Here is a 19,920-nt window from a genome sequence, read left to right as displayed (position 1 = left end):
TGCTGGGAAACCTGCCTCACATGGGGAGAACGGGAGGAATCAGCCCCTACAAGAAGAAACCCAGCTGTTCTGTAGGAAGCTGGGTTTACCAAGCCAGGTAAGGAGGGTCCGTAACATACGTCCTGGCTCCCTGCAGGGCTCAAGGACCCAGCCAGGCACTGAGGAACTGATGTGGGAAGTGTCCCACTGCATTTCCCCCTCCTCCTGCCAGCCCAAGGCTGGCACCAGACTCACTTGGGGTTGCCACAGTGCTCAAGCTTTGTTTCATGCCTCATCTGCTCCTGTGTTAAAGACACTAAAGGGTGAAGACTGCAGTCCTTCTAGGCAGAAGGTGGCAGGAAGTTCACAAAGTACCATTGTCTTAACACAGAAGCTCTGAAGCTGCTTTTGGAGAGCTCCCCCAGCGTACCAAAGCTCCGCCACACAACCCAGCTCATGGCTCCCAGTGACTTTATGCCCCAGGAGGCTGCAATTCCTCTCTCCATCCTGCCACCCAGCAGCCAGCTCACGGGCAGCTCTGGCTTCCTGGGATGCTGGCAGGGGTCTGCACAAGGCAAGCAGGCTCGCAAGAAGTCAGCTCAGATCCCACCTCTCACTCATCCAAGTTCCCCAAGGGACCCTTGGAGCCCCCCAGAAGGATGAGCTCTCCCCAAGCGTCGTACGCAGCAAGCAGCCACTTCCACAGAGCACGTGGGCATCACTGGAGGTACCGAGAGAGGGAATGCGAAGGGGCAGCAGCATTTCACAGCTCGTGGAGGGAAAGCGAAGGCGCTGGGGCTGGACAAGGCGCTCGAGATCCTTTCAAACAAAACCTTCTGCCCCATCACTTTGTGCCTTTGACTTCTTGTCTCCACAGGCAAGCACCCCTTGCCTGTGAGGGGGAAGCTGAGCTGGGCTGTTTGGGCATCTTTATCAAAGCTGCAATTTGTCATTTTGGGTGCATTTCATTGGACCTGATTTTCTCCCAAGTGCTCGTGCGGGACTAAAGGTGCAGAAGCAGGGAGAGAAGGAGAGCAGAGGGGGAACAATAAATGCACAAGTTAATGTTTGGCACTAACACATTAAGGAACAAAGAGAAACATGACTTGGAAATAAAAGCAAGGTATTCGAGAAGAATAAAATGAAACATTAGAGAATTTGTGGTAATAAAGAAGTTCTAAAGAGAACAACTAGAGAATATTCCTGTTAGACCTCTCTCGGAGCTAAAGGCAACGGATCTTCCTGGCCAGCACCCACCCTCCCCTCCCACCTCCTTTCCAAATCAGCATGCCCAAAACTCCTCGGGCCCTCATTGAGGCCCCGGAGAGATCTGGAACACGTCTCAATTCATGCAGGGATTAGGAGAGGGGAAGGGAACACTGTTTCTCCTTTCCTACATTCAAATCAGAGAGGGAACATAAAAGTAAAACCAAACCCAATGCTATTTGAAAGAACCCAATGCAATAACACACAGTTACTCTGAACACTCCTCCCCCAAGAAACAAAAGCACCAAACCCAGCACAGACTGAATTCAGAGATGTGCCTCTGAACCACCCCTCAGCCTGCAGAACTTGGGCAAACGTGTTCGGCTACGACTCCACTGAATTGAAACCAGGGGTTCATTCAGGAACAACTGAGCCCAACGCTTCAAGCCTGGCTGTGCTTCAGGTCTTGTTTCTCAGCTGAGAGTCCCCATGCTCTCGATGAGCTGCCTGCACCATGGTGGGCGATGCTGGGCTCAGCAGAAGCTGCCTCCTCCACAGGCCCCTGTTCATGTACTCCTGACACAGCAGAAGGTACCTCGTGCAGATCTGCCCTCCCGTTCAGTCCCAAACAAGAGGCAAGTCATCCAGTGTAAATCCTTGCTCTGCCAGGACCCAGGAGGAATTAAGCCACCTCTGTTGCCACAGAGGTTCAGCGATGCTCATCATCTCCTACAACAAGCACTGCTGCACTTGCCTCTGAGATGACCTACCATACTGTGGAGCAAAGGAGCTCACTCCAGCTTGGATGCCACAGTTCACCTTCCTCTTGTCTTCATACAGTACCCATCAGCTGGGCAGGAAGGACTGTGCTTTGAACCAGCAGCCTCCAAGCTGAGAGAGAGCTTGGCACAGATTGTGCACACAGTCAGCCACATACACACGCAGAGTCAACCGCTGGCACACCCGGGTGCTGGTCTGTACCTCCCTTCTGTGGTAGGATACAACTGCCTCAGGATTTCCTCACTGGGCCAGACAAGATAAACACAAGAGCAGAAGTAATTGGCTTCTCCATTGGAGAAAAGAAATCAGAGCTCTTGCATAGGACTAAACAAAACTTCACCCAAAGAGAACAGCTGATCATCTTCCCCTAGCAATGGGAGCAAAAACTGTTCAGACTTCATGGCCATCGGCTCTAAAGACTCTGAAAACAGCAACACCTGACATTAATCACAAGGTAAATCAGTGACTGCAGTTTCACAACAGCAGTCATCATTTGTGGGCTTGGAGGCAGAAATCACTGAGGTTAATACCCTGCTTATCCGTGAGCATTAAAGCATGATTGATCCCACGTGTTCTGGGAACACCACACATGCTAATACCTCAGTACACTGGTTTTCTGCCACGTCCACAAACTGGAAGTGTAGGTGCTCGATTCCTGGGGAAATATTTGGCATTAGAAGCAAGTTATGCTCCAAAGAACAAGTGCAAATGCAAAAGGAAGGAGAAAGCTACTTCTACCAATTGTGCAATTACCTCCAGTCCCATTAATAAAGACACAAGGCTCAAACTACAACAGCTAAAATACACCAGAAAAGGACAGCTTTTAAATGACACCTTAGTTTTCTTTAATACATTGTGGGCTGTGTCAGCTGGAAAGGGATTTTTAATCTTAGCTTATGTCATCTGATTCTCAGAGAAGTCTGAAGTTTGCTGTGACCTTTGTTACACTCCATATTTCACCTAGGAATGGAACATAAACCAAAACCACCCCCAAAAATCTCCATTTCCCTGAAAACTGATCTCAAATAGAAACACTGGAAGGTTCTTTACCATTCATTTTCAGATTGCAGCTGGAAATGATTGGCACTAGGTTATCATTTCTGAAGGGTCAATACTGGTTTGGGTACTCCCATTCTCTCAAGGACCCAGCTGGTCTAGAAGAACCCTAGGAATAAAAACAAGTGGGCTTAGGCATGGACTAATGAACAGAGGGGACACAACCTACACAGCAGGCACCATAAGACAACAAAGTTGTTCCAAAGCAGGACCAGCAGCTAGAGCCAACTGCCAGGCCACGTTCACCGGACGTGAAGAGCCTCTCAGGATCGCTGGATCTGCATCTCCCTGACGTTTGTTCTTGCATAAAGCAGCAGCAATAATACTGCAGGATAAAACTGCTGAAATTTCAAGTCTGTAACACTTCCTTTTCTAGTGCATCAACATTACAGTTTGCCAAATCCCTCAGAAAACGCTGCCTTTAAGACCATAACCACAACAGAAAGGCTTGGGGAGCCTGAAAGCACTACTGCAGGTCAATTCAATCCAGTCTGTGAACCCAGGCACAGCCCCTCCTCAACACTGACAAACATGAGGATTTGATTTCCAGAACTGCTCAGAATTTCCCTCTCCTGCTGGCCTCTGTCTTTGGTAATCTCAGAGGGATGCTGGAGCAAGGGATATTTTATGCAACTCAGAAATGAGAACGTTTGAAAAAGGATAGTGTTTCCAGCCAGAGCCCACACTGAACTTCTTATGTTCTGGACGTGACCTGGACCTGTTAAATCCTGCTCTGTCCTGTTTTATGGAGACTCATGTTTACAGGTCAGAGGAATCTGGAATTCCCTACAAACGAGCTGGAATATTGCACTTGGCAGACTGCCACCAGCTAGCACATGTTCAATAACTAAGAACTGCCTACTGGGAAGAGCAGTCACTTCCCAGATTCAGGGCTTCATTCCACCAGCACCGAGTCCTCTCTTTCATCATGCACCGCTTCATCTGCCCACAGAGACCCAGGTGAGGAGCCAGCAGCAGCACGGTTTTGTTTGAGAGGCTCCACTCCTGGTATCACAGAGTGAACCAGAAGGGTGAGGCAGCTACTGCAGAGGACTCGGTGCTGCAGAATTCTAGGAAGAAGTTTGCTTAGGAAAGCATTAGTTTCAGGTTGAGGTTTCCAAGTAACTCAGAGGCTCATTAAAAAGAAGAAAATCCAACAACAGAAAATAACAAACAAGTAAAGGTGAGTTCTCAGCTGCAGGAGAGCAGGTGTGAGGTGAGGGAAGGCTAGCATTGCTCTTTCTACACGTGCTGTACTTTTCCCCAGCAAGGGCTGTGGGGATTAAGCTACTACCTTTCAACATTAGAGCCATGCTGTAATTTACGGAGAAGGATCTGCATCAGGTCAAAGGTTGTGAAGCTTATTCCCACTGCAATTGGACCTTTGACCCAGTTCATGCTGAGTCCTTTGTACAAGCCACGGATTAGTCCCTCTTCTCTTATAATCTCCTGCATGGTGAGAAGGATGGAACTGTACGTGTGTCCCATGACCCCCGCCGTCTGCATCCGCCGGCGAACCACGTCCAGGGGGTAAGATGCTGACTGGCCAATCAAACCTGCACAGGCACCAAACAAGAGGCGCTCCGGGGGCGATGGCTGCAACTTCCCACTGTGATCTGGGAAAGAGAAAGGAGCAGCATTTACAGAGCTTCTTAGAAGAAAACACATGGTTAGGGTCAAGTGGGTGGAGAGCCAAAGAGAGCACTGAGTGCCAGAGCTCCTGGGACTGGCTGTTAGCTGACTTGCTATGGAACCAAGTCCTTCTGCACCCAGGACTTGCACCCTCTTGCTCCTCTGCAAGATAGATACTGCTCCTCTGCAGCTTGCCTTCTTCACAGTCTGGAACTGGAAAGACGGAGGCACAAAGCTCCACGAGCACAGTTGTTCCGGGTGACCTGATCTAGTTGAAGATGTCCCTGCTCATTGCAGGGAGGCTGGACTAGATGCCCTCTGAAGGTCCCTTCCAACCCAAACTATTCTATGATTCTAGAACTTTGCAATAGGCTTCAAGGCAGAAAAGGTCTTGTACCACAGAATTCAAACATCTCAAATGGGCCAAAAGCCTACAGCATTTCATTTGAAAGCAGAGCAAGTTGCCTTTACCTGCATGTAGTTTCTTCAGTGTCTCATAGGTGAAGAAGCTAAGCCCAGCATATGGAATCACTCCAATGATGGTTGGTGTAAATCCCCTGTACAATGTCTTCAATCCTTCCTCTCGGGATATTCGGATGAAGACATGAACAATATTGCTGTACCTAGCACATGGACACAGGAAAAGCAAACCTGCGCTCGTTAGTGACTGCACACACCAGGAACACTTCCAACAGGACTTTCTGAAGGATCAACAATTAATTAATTCTGGGCTCTGAGCTCATCCAACAGCTCAGAAGGGATTTCAGAAGCCTGTCTGCAAATGGAGAAGCCTGTCACCAGCTCTCCCATTGCCCTATCACAACATGCTGTCCTATCTGTTGGAGCTCTTCTGGAGGTATCGTGCCAGTTGGCCTCCTAAAGGACAACCCCCACAGGTTTTACTTGTGAGGTCTTTTAGTATCGATCTCCTTCCAGTCCCTGGACTAACCAGGGCTCCGGTCATTTAATCAGTGCTCAGACCCCAGCAGTAAGAGGTTTATTACACCAAAGGCTCTGAGCAAGAAGTGACCCAGAAAATGGGAATAAAGTCATCTGACCTTAAAAGAAAGTGCTGCGATTGTTCGTGGTGCTTGTACTTGCTTTCGTTAGGCACTTACATCTCCTTCGGCGTGACAGCCATTCGAGCACGGACCATATCCAAAGGGTAGGTTAACATGGCAGCCGTTGTGCCTGCCAGAGAGCCAGCAATGAATCGAGGGAAGGGTGTCAGCGCTCTAAAGTAAGGTGAGAGAAGAGACCAAACAGATCACCTGGAGATGGAAATACTACGTGGCTTTTGAGCAGGGCTCTACTCTACCTGCTACCGAATCCCTTCCCTGACTGCTCACTGAAGAGAGTTGGGTGGGTTGGGGATGAAGCAGCTGTGGTTTGCCACAGACAGCAAGACAGAGGCTTACAGAATATCTTTGTTGAGGACAAAAAGCCTGACTTGAGGTGTCTCAGACATTACATGCCCAAAAGCAAGAGACTGAGACCACGCACATGGCTCAGCAGCCCAAGGCTGAATTCTTGTTGCTTCTCCTGCAAAGAAAAGCTCTTTTTGTTTTGTCTGCCCACTCTCAGCACAGGGAAGTGCTAACTCAATGTCTAGGCCACTTCTTGCTCATGCCTCTAGAAGATGGGGTCGTCTTCTCACAAAGATCTCCCCTGTGCAAGACTAGAAGCCCAGCCCTTTGCTCAGGCCCCTCACACACACCCTGTTCTGCAAAGCCACTGAGCAATGCGCTCCCTCCCTCCCTCCAGTCTATGGGCCCACAGACTGCTCCATCCTGCTCAGCCAGGATCAAAGCCACGCTGCATCTTACTTTCCCTGGAAGCCGTAGTAACTCCCCAGGAGCTGCTTGTACTCTTCGTGTGCACAGAACTGAATGGCAGCATAAGGGATCACACGGACCATGGTGGCTGAGTTCCCCCTCCAGAGACTCCAGAGGCCTTCATTGAGGTAGGTGCGATAAATCAGCCTGTAGGCTTCCTGCAGGCAATGGATCAAAGGTCAGACAAGGGAGATCATGATAAGGATGAGACCAAACAATAGTGGAAGAAAAGGTGACCCTATAGCTTAACCTCTCCAAATCCTCCTTCCCATCCCAACCACGGTAAGCTGGTATCAGCTGTTTGTGTTTGCAACTAAAACATCTTCTCTGGGGAGACTGCATCAGATACATCAAAGCAAAAAAGAACCAGTCATGAAGACAAGAGGTTTAGGTTCAAGACGTCTTCATTTTCTCTCCACAGGCAAGGCACAGAGCTGGAGTGCTTCTTGTGCAAACCTCTTCTCAACCCAAATTAATCCCCTTAGTGAAAGGCAGAACCATTTGGATTACACCTATGAGCACAGCACACCCGGGACAGCTGGAACAAGCATGCCATGAAACATTCAGCAAGCCGTGATAGCGATCAGCTCCTAAATTCAAAGTCCCTCCACACTTGGCAACAACTCCAGGGGGGCTGGGGGAAAGAGAGCAGGCAGGAGAGGAAAAGGGCTGACAAACCAAAGGCACAGGTAGAACCTGGAGCATGAAGGAGGAACCAAGGGCCCTCTGTGCAAGGCACTGGACTAAACATGAACATAAGAGAGCAATGGCCTCAGGACTATTACAAATACTGTTTCCAGTTCCCCTCTCTGTGCTCTTTCACTGTGAGTGCTGCTACTAAGAGCCAAGCAAGAAAGGGAAATAAATACAAACAAAAGCTGCTGTTAGGGCTATTACTACCATTACTCAAACCCTTCAGGTCAACAGGAGACAGACACATCACCTCACCTTGGCAGAAAATCTTTTTGAAGACACTAAAAAGAAAAAATGAGCATTAGGTCTTGCAATACATTTAGATGGATCAAATAAACCATACAGGCGTTTTATCTAAGGCATATAAATAGAAGCAAAAGAATTAATGCAAGAGGAAATAGAGATTCTTTATAATAAACAATGACTTTCCACTGGTAAGCACTCCCCGGTTCTTTAGCACATCCATACATTTTTCCACCTACTGTTATGACAATGCTCAGTTTGTGCCACACTTCAAGCACTAAAAATAAATGAATACATCAAAAAAATAACACATAAAAATCAGAGCAGCATTGACCATTTCTTTTAATCGAGCATTCCCATGCCCTGGTTCCAGACCAATGCCAGAATCCAGCAAAGAACTGGTCTGTTTAGGGAGGCTCCACGCAGAAATGGTTTCACCCCAGCAAAACTCAACACTGGGGTTCTTTTCTTGCCTCCATTCAAACTGACAGCGTCTCTTTAGCCATGTAACACACCAGGCATTTGGAAGCAGCATTTCTTTGGCATCCAGCAGCTCTGTTTTGTAACGCTCCTCCTGCAGGAAGGAAGCCCAGGCTAAAACGCGAGCAGCAGCACTAATGAAACATGGTTCCAATTAAGTGTCTATTGCAGATGCTTTCAAACTCGTTTGAGATTTGTAACCTCTCAAGTGTATCAAGCATCACATGCAAATACGTTTTCACCACACTGCTCCTTTCTGCAATTCAATGTTTTTAATAACACCACCACCTCAATAACCAATCGCAACTGGCCCCACAATGGAACAGAGCTGTCTTCCGTCTCCCACAGGGGAATTCTTCAGTCTCTAGTTCAAGGGACAACCTTCCTACACTCACATGGCCCAGGATGCTTTCCCTCTTCACAGGCAGGGAAGAGGCCCCAGAATAAAATCCTTTAGGAAAGCAAGAAACTAAGAAACCCATTAGATGCTAAGGAATTGGTCAGACAGGGCACATTTTAATCTTCTCCTTTGCAGCGAGGTTAACAGGCCAAACCAAACAGGTCTTTCTATAAATGCAGGCCCTGTGCAAATTAAAGGTGATTTATATGGACAGCTGTTGACTCACCCCAGTTCTGCAGCTTCCATCTCACCTCTGATCCATTTCCAACCTCAGATGACCTACAGTGCTTGTTCTGATGAGGAAGCACAGCACGTACTCACTGCTGCCCAAGCATCTGGTCACAGATGCAATCCCAGCCTGCAGCCAGCCCAGGCTTTAGCTCTCTACAGCTTCAACTCCCTGATCTCTATCCCTGCTATTCCAAACCTCAGCCCCTGCTACGTGGAGGATGAAAACCATGTCAAATGAAAGTCAATTCAAAATTAAATGTCACCCAGAGATTAGATTAAAACCTACCCAATTCATTTAATCTGGGATGTCAACCAGATTTAAAATTCTTGGCTTCACCAAGTGTCTACTGTATTAACAGTCTGCACTCTTCCCTTTGGGACAATTAGTGTGGCTGACAGATCCTGCACTGCAACAGGGAGCTGAGCAGGGCCCATGACGGGGCTGAATCCCAAATCCCAAGAAACACGTGAGAATTTTCTATTCCAATTAGATGCATTTCATTTGCAGTGACACACTTTGCGGGTTCCAGAAAGGGCTTTGTAACACAAAGCCAGGTATGGCAGCCTGAATGCCTGTGCAGTGCTTCTCCTCATTAAGTTCACCTCTAACCAAAAACAACTCAGCTGCAATCCAATGCACCTCTTAGTAGAAAATCCTGCACACATTTGAGCAGGCAGAGCCTGGCATTCAGCCTTCAGCAAGAAACTCAAACAGCTCAATTACCTCCCTCCAGTGTCACCCCATCTCCTTCTACCACTCCTGGCCCCTCCACACCTTATTTCTCCAAGCTGAACAGACACAGACACCCAGAGCATTACCAATCACCCCTCAAGCACTGACTTTACACTGTCTATAAACTCTGTGCTCCAAAAGTCTCCCTGATGTAGAAGAACACAAAACCAGCCAACATCCACTGGCACCATCACTAAGCAGCAGCGCGTGCATCTGTGTTACACTGAAAAATCAAAACTCCTGCTGAGTACCATGAGACTTGGATCCAGTAGGATGGGGCAGACACAGAGCTGACTGACACCTGCAATAATCCTAGCAAGAACCAAGCAGTAGCTTTTGAGACTCAATTTACTGTGGTAACGTCACTATTCTGTCTGCATCCTGCCAGGTCTCTGCAGCCTGAAGGAGGGTGAAGCACCAGGGAATAGGCTGAGCAGGTCAGAGGAGCTCTTTTGGATTCTGCCAACAATAAAGGAAGAGCATTCTGCAAAATCCATCGGGACTCACCTTGAAACATGATTTTTGTCCTGTCCAGTGGAGCTACTGCAGTTTTAGCAACAGCACCAGCCAATGCACCAGACATCAGGGAGTTGAGCACTTTCTTTTTCTCCCGGGTTTCCTGGAACAAGGCATTGCTCAATCAAGCCTAAGCAAAAGCTGTGAGATTTTACTTCTGCTGCAGCATTTACCCCCCTCTCAAAAGTTTGGGTCCAAAGTCTCTTCAAAATTTCAAGCACAGTAAAGTCCTGGTCAGCTCACGAAGCACAAAGGTTGGACCTGTCTGCTGAGATGGAACGTTCCAAGGGCTGTCATCTCTTGTACTGCTGTCGTACAGCTGAAGCCAGGACATCCCTGTTGAGGTCTCCAAAAGCTAAGCTGCTACCTCCTCATGATTTAGGCATGGAAAGAAGGAAAGCGCCTTTCCAACCCTTCCACTAACACACAAGCCCTATTTCCACACTGTTCTCAAGATCCTCAGAATAAACCAAGACAGGTTTCCTACCATGATAAATGGAATGGCAGTGGTTTGTTATTGACATTCCTGCCACAGCTCATACTTATAAAGCTGCTATCTTCTCCTAACACATGGGCAGAAAGCAAGTAAATCACTTGAAATGTAACACCGTGAAGGTTAGAGACTGTAAGACAAGTTGAGACAAGACTTAAGAATGTGAACTTGTGATATGTCGTGTATTTGGGTGGAGGAGTCCACATTTTTCTTTCTTTAGAATGCTTCACAACTAGAAAGTTAATGTTTATTACCAAAAGACGTGGTTCAGTTCAATTTTCCCTTCCAATCCCTGCCTGTCTGGTGCTAAACACAAGGGCAGCTATGCAAAGGCATGTGTGAACTTCAGCCTGAGTTTTAGTCTAAATCAGATCAAGGTTCAGTGTCACCTTCTCTCCCAGTGTTGCTAGCTAGAGTCTAGCAAGAGCAGGGAAAGCCAAGCTTATGCCTCCCTTCCCAGCTCTGCCACTGAAGACATAACAAGACATAACCTTGACTCATGAACACAGCCCTGCCTGCCTGCCAGCTCTTCCCAGAGGGCTGGAATTGCTTGGCTATGCTCAGAGAGAGCAAAAGTCATACTTTTGGTGGCTTGCACATACACTGCAGCTCCTTCAGGACTCAAATCCCATTGAGGTCCTCCCTTCAGACCACAGCCCCGCAGCTCTTCTCTCACACCCAACCACCTCCTGCCCTTACCTCTGGTAAGGTTGATGGAACCGGCTCCACATCCTGCCGCTGGAAATCCACTCGACCTTCTCTCACACCATTACCCATACCAGTTGCACTTACAAGTGGGCAGAAGAGCTACAGCTCCTACACTGAAAACAAGAACAGAGTTAGTGTCAAAATAGGAAATAAAATGTTTGTACAGGAAGGAGGAGCCACCTACTTCCAGAGCCATTTTCAGTAGGAAAAGCTCCCAGATGAAGAGCATTTTCAGGATTCTAGTGCCATCTCCTTCCTTTAAGGTGCCAGTTTATGTGTGTGTGGGTACTTTGATGCTACGTAAGAACTCTTTTCAGTCACAAGGAACTCGGGTGCAAGTTACATCAAGATCTCCGTCATTTCTGGAGAGAAGACTCAGATCCTGCTCTGCCCTTCTCCACTGCTTACAGTGAGGCTTTTGGCTGCTGCTCAGGCTCACTGCTGAGCACCCAGATACTGGAGAAGTCAGGCAGAAACTTAAAACCCAGCCTTGGAAAATGGAAAGAGCAGTGAGAGCAGCAGGTCCCAAGAGCCTGCCAGGAGCAACTGGAGCTTATTCTAGGGAAGAGGTCAATCCAATGCCTCACACGTGCCATAAAGGCTGTTCTGATGACGCCAGTGATTTGCCTGAGAGCAGCACATCAGTGGTTCAGAAGTCCCCTTCCTCACAGCTGCACGGCACACGTGCTCGCAGCTGGTGAATCAGGGCACTTTGCACAGATGTTTCTTGCTGTGATACCTGTTCCCACTTGCCTCGTGAAAGGCAACGCCAGCCTAACCGCGGCTGCAGAGGATACATACAGAGATAATGCTTCAGAGACAAGCTGCCACTTCAGTGGCTGACTCCCCAGTAGCCCTGCTTTCTGTGGTGCAACTTTTCATCCTTAAATCACAGAAATGAAGAGCTGAAGTCCAACTAACTGGAGCTGGCACAGAAAGGTGCCCTCTCCTCATCCTCAACCCACTCACAACTGGGGTGTGTAACTCCAAAGAGCAGTTTTCCAAGCAACAAGCCTGCTCACACAGCCGCGTTTCCCTTTGCTCAGTGTCTCTTCAAGGAAGGCAGTGTTAGGAAATCTAAATTCCCAAACTGGTCCCCAGTTCTGCCACAGCCTGTTCGTGTTTTCCTGTTATTTCGCCCTCCTCGGCTGCCTGGGAAACCACAGGCACCACGGCTTGCTTACCTGGGAAGCTGTCTTCAGACTGGTTTTTCCCCTTTAACAATCTCTAGCTATTATATGCTTGTCAGCACCTTTCATTCTTGCTGACCTATTTCCCTCCCCCCTGACATCACTGTCAGAAATCAGTGCCAGACTTCACTCCCAAACCCCTGTGGCTGCAGCACAGATACTGAGGCAGAGCCGGAGCAGCCGTGTCTGTATTCGTGCATGACCAGTTTGTGATGGGGAAGCTATGCGTGACCCGTGCACGCTCAGTCCAAAGCAGGACAAACACACCTGGGCATCTGTAATGCCAGACCTCACTGGCTGGAGCTCTGGGAAGACTCATGTCAATGTGTTTACAACTCCTGAGGGTGGTTTTGAAGAGAGGAGATAGCAAGATGTTGCTCAGACAGTAATAACTCAAGGTTTTAATCATGGAATGGATCAGGCTGAAGGGACCTTAAAGCTCCTCCAGTCCCAACCCCTGCCATGGAGACCGCTTCCACTGGAGCAGCTTGCTCCAAGCTCCTGTGTCCAACCTGGCCTTGAACACTGCCAGGGATGGGGCAGCCACAGCTTCCCTGGACACCCTGTGCCAGCGCCTCAGCACCCTCACAGAGAAGAGCTTCTGCCTAAGAGCTCATCTCCGTCTCCCCTCTGGCAGGTTAAAGCCATTTCCCCTTTGTCCTGTCCCTACATGACATGTAGGGCTAATGAAATGAAACCCAGAACTAATGATGGGCAACATCTGATAGACCAAAGCATGACCTAAACAGCATCAATGTTTGCATTTGAAAAGTCTGGCAGCTTGGTCACATCAGACCACGTGTACAACAAATCCCATACGGATCAAGAGCAAAGATGATTCATAGCACCAGGAGCAGAGCACTTCATTAAATGATCCTGAAGAACACCAGAGTATTTCTAATTACTATCTGCACTTACTTCCTTACCTTGTTATCTCATGTATCTGGAAAACGTATCGTAAAACAAAGCCTTTCAGCAAAAGCATGAAAGAAATCACAGGTAGAGTTATTATTCCTCGCTGTCTCCAATCAGGAAATGTAGGTCACAATATCAGATTTCTCTCGACCAAAAATAAACCCACAGAAATAGAAGTCACGCTGAAGAGCTCAGGAATGCCATATGTAACTTTGGTTCGAATCCTGATTTGGAAAGATGATTGAGAAAGAGATGACTAAAAGGACATTTTTTAACCTGAAGTCAAGTTCTTAAGCCTGGGCTTATTTTAGAGCATGCACATGCATAATGATGATGTCCATTCACTCCACAATATCCCCTCTGATACTCTGCAGACATGTTCTTTATTTTTAGTGCTCAGGGCCCTGGTCTTACAGCCACCTGTCTATATGCTCAGTTTTACACGTCCAAGCTGCCCACATGCTCTACATAAATACAGGCTCCACACTTGCTGAGGCTGACATGGAAAACCAGCGGTTCTTATTTCCATTCACATTTGCTCCCTGCAAAGCAATGCGGCTGGACTCTGATGTCAGGGAGTTACGAACTGAATTCTGGCTGCTGGGACCAAACCTGCCCTTTGGAAGCACAAAGAAAGCTTAGCTCTGAAGTTCCAATGTCAATTTGGCCATTAGAAGCCAAACATTATTTTGCATATATAGAACCTGACTCGTTCATTAAGGAATCCACTGAAACCCAACGCGGCACAGCGGGACAGCCTTTAAATCCCTGTGTTTTGTGGAGCTCTGTACACAGTCATTACTGATGTTGACAAAGCCACAGGCAGCAAGAACAAAAATAGCTGTGGATTAGACTGATTTCTTTGTAACACACTTCTGTGTTATTCATATTGTAGTTAACGTGAGTCCTTGTCACACATCTGGATCCAGGCTCCTCAGCACCACGTGCTGGAGAGCAAAGCATTCCCCTAAGAGAATATATAATCAGAAAGCACAACTGCTGGCAAAGGCGAGTTCAAGAGTTAAAGAGGTTTAATGAGTAACATACGCTGTGCTTTTACAACAAAAAAATCCTCAGAGCTTATTGAAAATACAAAGCACTTACTCCAGCATCCAGTTTCGAAGCCCATCAGAAAACACTGCCTTTAATGCAGCCACGCCAATTCAGTCATGGATTAAAGACTATTTACCAAGCTGTGAACCAGGGAAGCTCAGGCCCTTTGTCTCTGGCAGTTTTATCTTAGACAAACTGATGACTGTAGCTGCAATGGTCTGTTTTGTGATGGCCCTTTGAGCCCTGGGACTCTTTCTAGGTATCCTGCCTGGGTTCTAGCAATTGCAGAAACATCCGTGCACCAAAACAAGCTGCATTCCTCTCATGCCAGGAGATGCACAGAATACGCTCTGCACATTAAAAACTAGAGCCTTGTTAGTCTCTCCCTTCCATTCTCCCAGCTATCTCGAGCAGCACTTAATGAATACCTGAGCAAGTTCAATCAAGCTGTCAAATTGCCTCTCTGACAAGTCAGACATTCTGCTTTTCTTGGTGGGGATTTTGATTAAAAGGACAGGCAAGACAGAATCATGTTATTCAGATGATAAAAGCAACCTACTAGGAAGAAAGTCTCACAGGCAGGTGCCACTTCATTGCCCAAAGCAAGGTGGGGGTTTGGAGCAAAACCAGCTCTAGCTGTCCAAGCCACTCGTGAATCCAATCATGGTGCTGTTATTTCAGCTATCTCATCTGAATGTATTGTAAATGGCAAAGTCTTAAGAGAATCAGTTGCTTCACAGAAGAGGTGAGGAGTTTCAGAGCCCAGCACCATGACTAAGAGAGATGCACAAGTTCTGCAGCCAGGCTGCGTACAGTTAGAAGCACATTGCTGAAGGAAAGGCTTGAGGATTATTACTCATCTCCAGCTTTCAAAATTAAACAGTATTTAAAAGTTGGACTTTGCATCACTGGGGCACAGCCTGCCTGAAAGCCTCCTTTGTGTTCTACCAGCTATGCACATGCTCCCCCATGGCAGATGAACACCACTGACTTCCAAGAGCAGCAGGAAGATGTGGGGTGTGCTCAACACTCACAGCTGATGGAGGCAGAAATCACACTGCCCATCTCTCCAGGCTTTACCAACACCCTGACCATTCCCATTCTGCTAAAGCCTGGCCAGACCCCAAACTACCCAGGAGTAGAAAAATACCTTTACTACAAAAGCAGGCCCAGTCATTAGAGTTTTCATGTTCCTACACAGTAAGAAAACAAATGTCTCCACCAAAAGGGTTGTCCAGCACTGGAACAGGCTGCCCAGGGAAGCGGTGGAGTCCCCATCCCTGGAGGGATTTAAACCACATGTGGATGGGGCACTCGGGGCCATGGTTTAGTGATGGACTTGGCAGTGCCGGGTTAACAGTCAGACTCGATGAGCTCAAGTGTATTTTCTAACACAGGCCCACAGGCCTTCCTTTCACAGGGGTCTGGGGGAAGTCACGGTTCTCTGGGGCACAATTTCAACTTCATTCCGGTCAAGCTGCTTGTTTCACTCCATTGAGCTCCGCCAGCTCCCCTCATTACAGCTACCCAGGCCTGAATTCTTGCCTTTCTCTGATGTTGCTAACATCACTAATGAAAGCGTATCATTCAATTAGGAAAAGAGAAAACCCAGGGAGTTCCTGCAGCAGTTTTCACCCATCTTCCCAGGCAGGCTGAGGTGAAACAGTACCCAGGGAAGTTGCTCCACTAAGTTTCCTTCAATTGTTATTGTTAAACTGAGCAATTGAGCCTGACAGAGAAAGAGATGTGGTAAAAGCTGGGATTACTGCAGCCTTAAATTCACCCTTGGAGCAAAAGCATCACAGAAAAACCACAGGAAAAAGGGCTGAAACACTTATAACAGTGCCTTGAACTGTAACTAGATGGCTTCTTGAGGTCCATCTTTGCATGATGGTTTGATTAAACCATTCAAAATCAAAACCAGATATGCTCTGCAGACTCTACTCTCTTCAATCGCATTCATCTTCCAATTGCATACAAATCTGATCCCAAATCATTAGCTGTGAATAGCCCACTGCAATTCTTACTTTAAAGGTCTTTAAAGAATCATTGACAGAAAGACTCACTATACGACAATATCTGGAAGAGTTTAACTTTTTTACATGCTTTCTTAGCTCCAAAGTACAAGATAAATGCTCCTCCTGCCTCTCTCTGCCAGATGTAACTTAAGTCTGCCAATAAAGCCGAGGATAAAGACACAAATTCTTTGCTTGGATTTAGATTATCTGACTGGAGGCCACTCCTGAGCACTGAGAAATGGTTAAATCTCGAGCTCTGCAAGCAAAGCCAGCTGCATTATTCAGGAGTCCAGGGGAGTTTTGCACTAAGCCTGGAAGGAAGGCGAGAGCCACGCAACAGAGAAAGTCTTGGCACGCAAAAACAGAGCTTCATTCTTCAGTTGCTGAAAGCAGCCTGTTGCTGGGAACACCTCAGCTGTGTTTTCCACAGCCAAAACCCAAAGACCGGTTCTTATCTGTGAGCCAGCTAACAGCTTTATCTGAGGGAGAAGGGAGTGCTTAAACAGGGGGCCGGATCACAGGGGCCCTCTGCTGAACCCACCCCACTTGTCAGACAGCAATCGCCTTCCTTTAGGAACAGACCCAAATAAGCTACTGCACCCACAGAACCCCCAGCATCCTCCCAGCCTGGATTCTCCTCTCAACAATTACTTTTCAGTGGTAATGTCATAAAGAAACAGCAGCAGAACGCTAGCTAGGACCTCTCGGTCAGCAGGCCTCCTGCAGGCACATGCAGACCTGAGCTGCCATCAATGGAGCCCAGAGGCAGTCACCTGAGTGTCACCACAGGCACACATGAGGTCCCAGAGTGACAGGTCCCAGCACTGCTGAAGCTTCGGAAGTCAAACTGAGATGCTCTGGAATACAGGCAAGCCCCAGTCAACACAGGAGCAATCCTTGCCAGGATCTATTTCAACACAATAACCATCTCTGTGCTAAAACCTCAGCCGTTTAAACTGCCTATAAAGAGGAAAATAAAGAACTCAAATCTTCCATCATTAAGCAGAACAACCCACCAGTGTGCCAGGAGGGTGTCATTTCCTATGGACAATGCTTTCCTCATTGACTATACTACTCTCACTAGACCATGCGTTACACACCCCTCTGCCTGTTGTACCCACTCTAAGTTGTACAAAACTTGAAGCCAAGTTAAGCAGGAACTCTGCTTAGCCAAAGCATTGCAGATTTTAATTAACTTGGTTACTTTATGGTAACTTGGGCCTGGCAGCACAAGACACAGTCACACTATCATTCACTGCACCATGGCAAAGAGTAGCAGGTTTAAAGCACAACTAGAGAGGAAAGAGCTCCTCAAACACTCATTTATTTTGTGGCCTAGAGCAAGCTGTTTGTGTTTCGGTTCACCTTTCCATATCACAAAAAATGTGAAGTCCCTTTGTATGCCAGCTACCAGGAATACTCACATACCACCTGGAAGACAGAGCAGCCCTGCAGCGTGATGGATTAGTACCACTTAGCATTAGAAGGTACGAACCTGAATATCTCTTTTCCTACAATTAGCAGCAACCTAAGTAGAAGAAAACTATTCCTGGTTCCTGAGCTTCTTTTCTAACAGCAAACCCATCTCACCCGTCCCCAGCCCATCTGCTTCAGCAGGTAACCACAGACTCGAGGCTCTGCTGGTGCTCACCTTATGTTTTATGTAACCTCCTGAAGCCAAGCTGAACAAGCCAGATATGCCGGAAACATGCACTCACAGCAGGGACTGCCCAAATCGCTGCATTAGCTACAGCTGCAGGACAAGCAAAAAGAGATTATTGCAGCTTCTGACTCATACTGCCCTGCTATCAAGAGCTACAATTCCTCTGCCTGAAGCAATCACCGGGACCAGAGAGTTCCTGCTGAAATCCAACACCAAGGACAGCCCCAATCACCCCTGTCCCAGCAGCTCTCCTCCAGACCAACGTGCAGTGGTGCTAAACAATGACTTCTGGCTTGCTGGGGGAAAGGATACGACGTGTTGAGTCTCCACAGCTCTAGAAGGCTGCTCAGGGTTACCTGGAATCCAGCCCTGGTGTTTCAGACTCCCAGTCACAGGATTATTTTTAAACACATTCACCCACAGGTGGTTGATGTGATTATACCAACCCTCTGGTACCCTTATTACACAGCCTCACTTCAGTCAGCGCTTTCCCAACACCCACAGACATCTCTGCTGTTCCTAAACACACACACCCTTCTCCCAAACCAGTCATTTTAAACCCAGAATGTTTTCCAAACACTCTAAATTCATCAAACCACAGAACACCACCGGAGGAGCACCCAAACCCCAGGAAAAGCTTTGCAGTTCATGAGACCGTGAAGCATTAAGAACCCACCACAAAAACAGCCGGGAGACAGCAGGCTCCAAACCCTCTCCACGTAGTCTGCTGAGTTAACAGCCAACAGGAAAGCAGCGTCAAGGAGCTCACACACAACTTCAACTCCTTCAAACAGGAGCGGAGGTTTAAGGTCAACAAAGCAACTGCAGCGAGCGCTACACCTGCGGTACAGCCAGTTACACCCTCAGCATGCAGCAGAGAAGGTGGAAGAGAGTTTATTAACCCTGCACATTCCCTTCCAGCGTTTTCCACGTGCCTTTTCACGCTGCTATCTAAGCCCAGTCCTGGCCATCTCTTGCACTCCCACGCTGGGAGGCAGAGCAGGAAAGTCACGGCTGCTCTACAAGTTTGTGCTTACGCTGAAGTCGGATAGAGGCAGACGACACCCAGGGATCTGCATTTCATGGCTCCCACACCCTCTACTATCAACCGCTCCGCAGAGAAACACAACCCTGCCGCCTCCTCGGGTCCACATCAGCTTCCAAACCACGCCAAACACCGCAACTAAGCGCGCTTCTGAGACCAGCTCTCATCGAAACACTCGGAAGGGAAGAGGAGCTTGATGCGCCCGACAAGCACCGGCGCCGCACCTGAGAAGCGGGGCTGGCAGCAGGGAGGAGGCCAAGAGCAGGCAAGAGGAGCCGCCGGCAGGGCTGGCGCGGTGGCCAATGGCGCAGGCAGGGTGGTCGGCGGGGGGGCCGGCCCCGACGGCAGGCAATGGGGCGGGAGGCTGCAGGCAGCCGGGCAGCGCGACCCGGGCCACCGGAGCGGTGCCACAGCGGGGCGCGGAGCGCAGCCAAGGCCGGCGCCGCTATCCCACAACGCGGGCCGGCTCCCGGCGCGGCTCCCCCCAACACCCGGGCGGACGGGGCAGGTGGCGAAGCCCGCCCGGAGCAACCCGAGCCCCGCCGGCCCTGCCCGGAGCGCTGGGGCAGCGCGGAAGGAGGCGGGGGGCGAAGGCGCGATGACCCCGCGGGAGGCCGCGGCAATGTCACCCGGCCCCGTACACCGCGACACGGCCCGGGGCTGCCCGGCCCGCAGGCGCCAGGGCCCAGCGATGGTCGCCCAGGGCCGTGTCAGCGCCAGGAGCGGCGGGGCCCGGGGCCGCACTCACCGGATCGGCGCCGCGCCGCCTCAGCCTCCGTCTGCCCGCCGCCGTCAGGCCGCCCCCTCCTCCGCAGCGCCCGCGGGAGGCGGGGCCCGCCCTGCGGAGCAGCCAATCGCCGCGGCAGGGGCAGCACCGTGCGCGGGGAGTGGCTGCGCAGCCGCAGACAGGCAGTGGCGGCAGCCAACCGGAGCCGGGGAAGGGCGGGCCGCGCCGCAGGGGCGGGGCGTAGCGGGAGGCAGGGCGAGCCCAGCGGCGGGGCGCGGAGGAGCCCTCCCGGTGCCGGGCCCGCAGCCGCCTTTCCGCTGCTCC

General features: G+C 49.2%; 1 protein-coding gene across 1 annotated transcript; it reads right to left on the bottom strand.

Moving 5' to 3' along the window:
- Positions 1–964: 964 nt before the first annotated feature.
- Positions 965–11,082, bottom strand: SLC25A42 (solute carrier family 25 member 42). Its single transcript, XM_062626857.1, has 7 exons — positions 10,977–11,082; positions 9,776–9,887; positions 7,437–7,462; positions 6,480–6,646; positions 5,772–5,888; positions 5,125–5,276; positions 965–4,637 (listed from the first exon to the last, which is right to left on the bottom strand). Exons 1-7 carry the CDS (start codon positions 11,052–11,054, stop codon positions 4,312–4,314), a joined length of 978 nt encoding a protein of 325 aa, XP_062482841.1. The 5' UTR covers positions 11,055–11,082; the 3' UTR covers positions 965–4,311.
- Positions 11,083–19,920: the final 8,838 nt, after the last annotated feature.

This window comes from Pezoporus occidentalis, unplaced genomic scaffold (assembly GCF_034315485.1).
Source record: "Pezoporus occidentalis ecotype Australia unplaced genomic scaffold, CSIRO_AGI_Poc_V1 ctg299, whole genome shotgun sequence".
Taxonomy (NCBI): Eukaryota; Metazoa; Chordata; class Aves; order Psittaciformes; family Psittacidae; genus Pezoporus; species Pezoporus occidentalis.
This window is presented reverse-complemented; position numbering and strand designations above follow the sequence as displayed.

Excerpts from the sequence above, each read along its gene's own strand:
- SLC25A42 (XM_062626857.1), bottom strand. The coding sequence starts at position 11,054 with ATGGGTAATGGTGTGAGAGAAGGTCGAGTGGATTTCCAGCGGCAGGAT. Across the intron at positions 9,888-10,976 it reads TTCCATCAACCTTACCAGAG|GAAACCCGGGAGAAAAAGAA; the intron begins GTAAGGGCAGGA and ends GCCTTGTTCCAG. Across the intron at positions 7,463-9,775 it reads GACAAAAATCATGTTTCAAG|TGTCTTCAAAAAGATTTTCT; the intron begins GTGAGTCCCGAT and ends TTTTCTTTTTAG.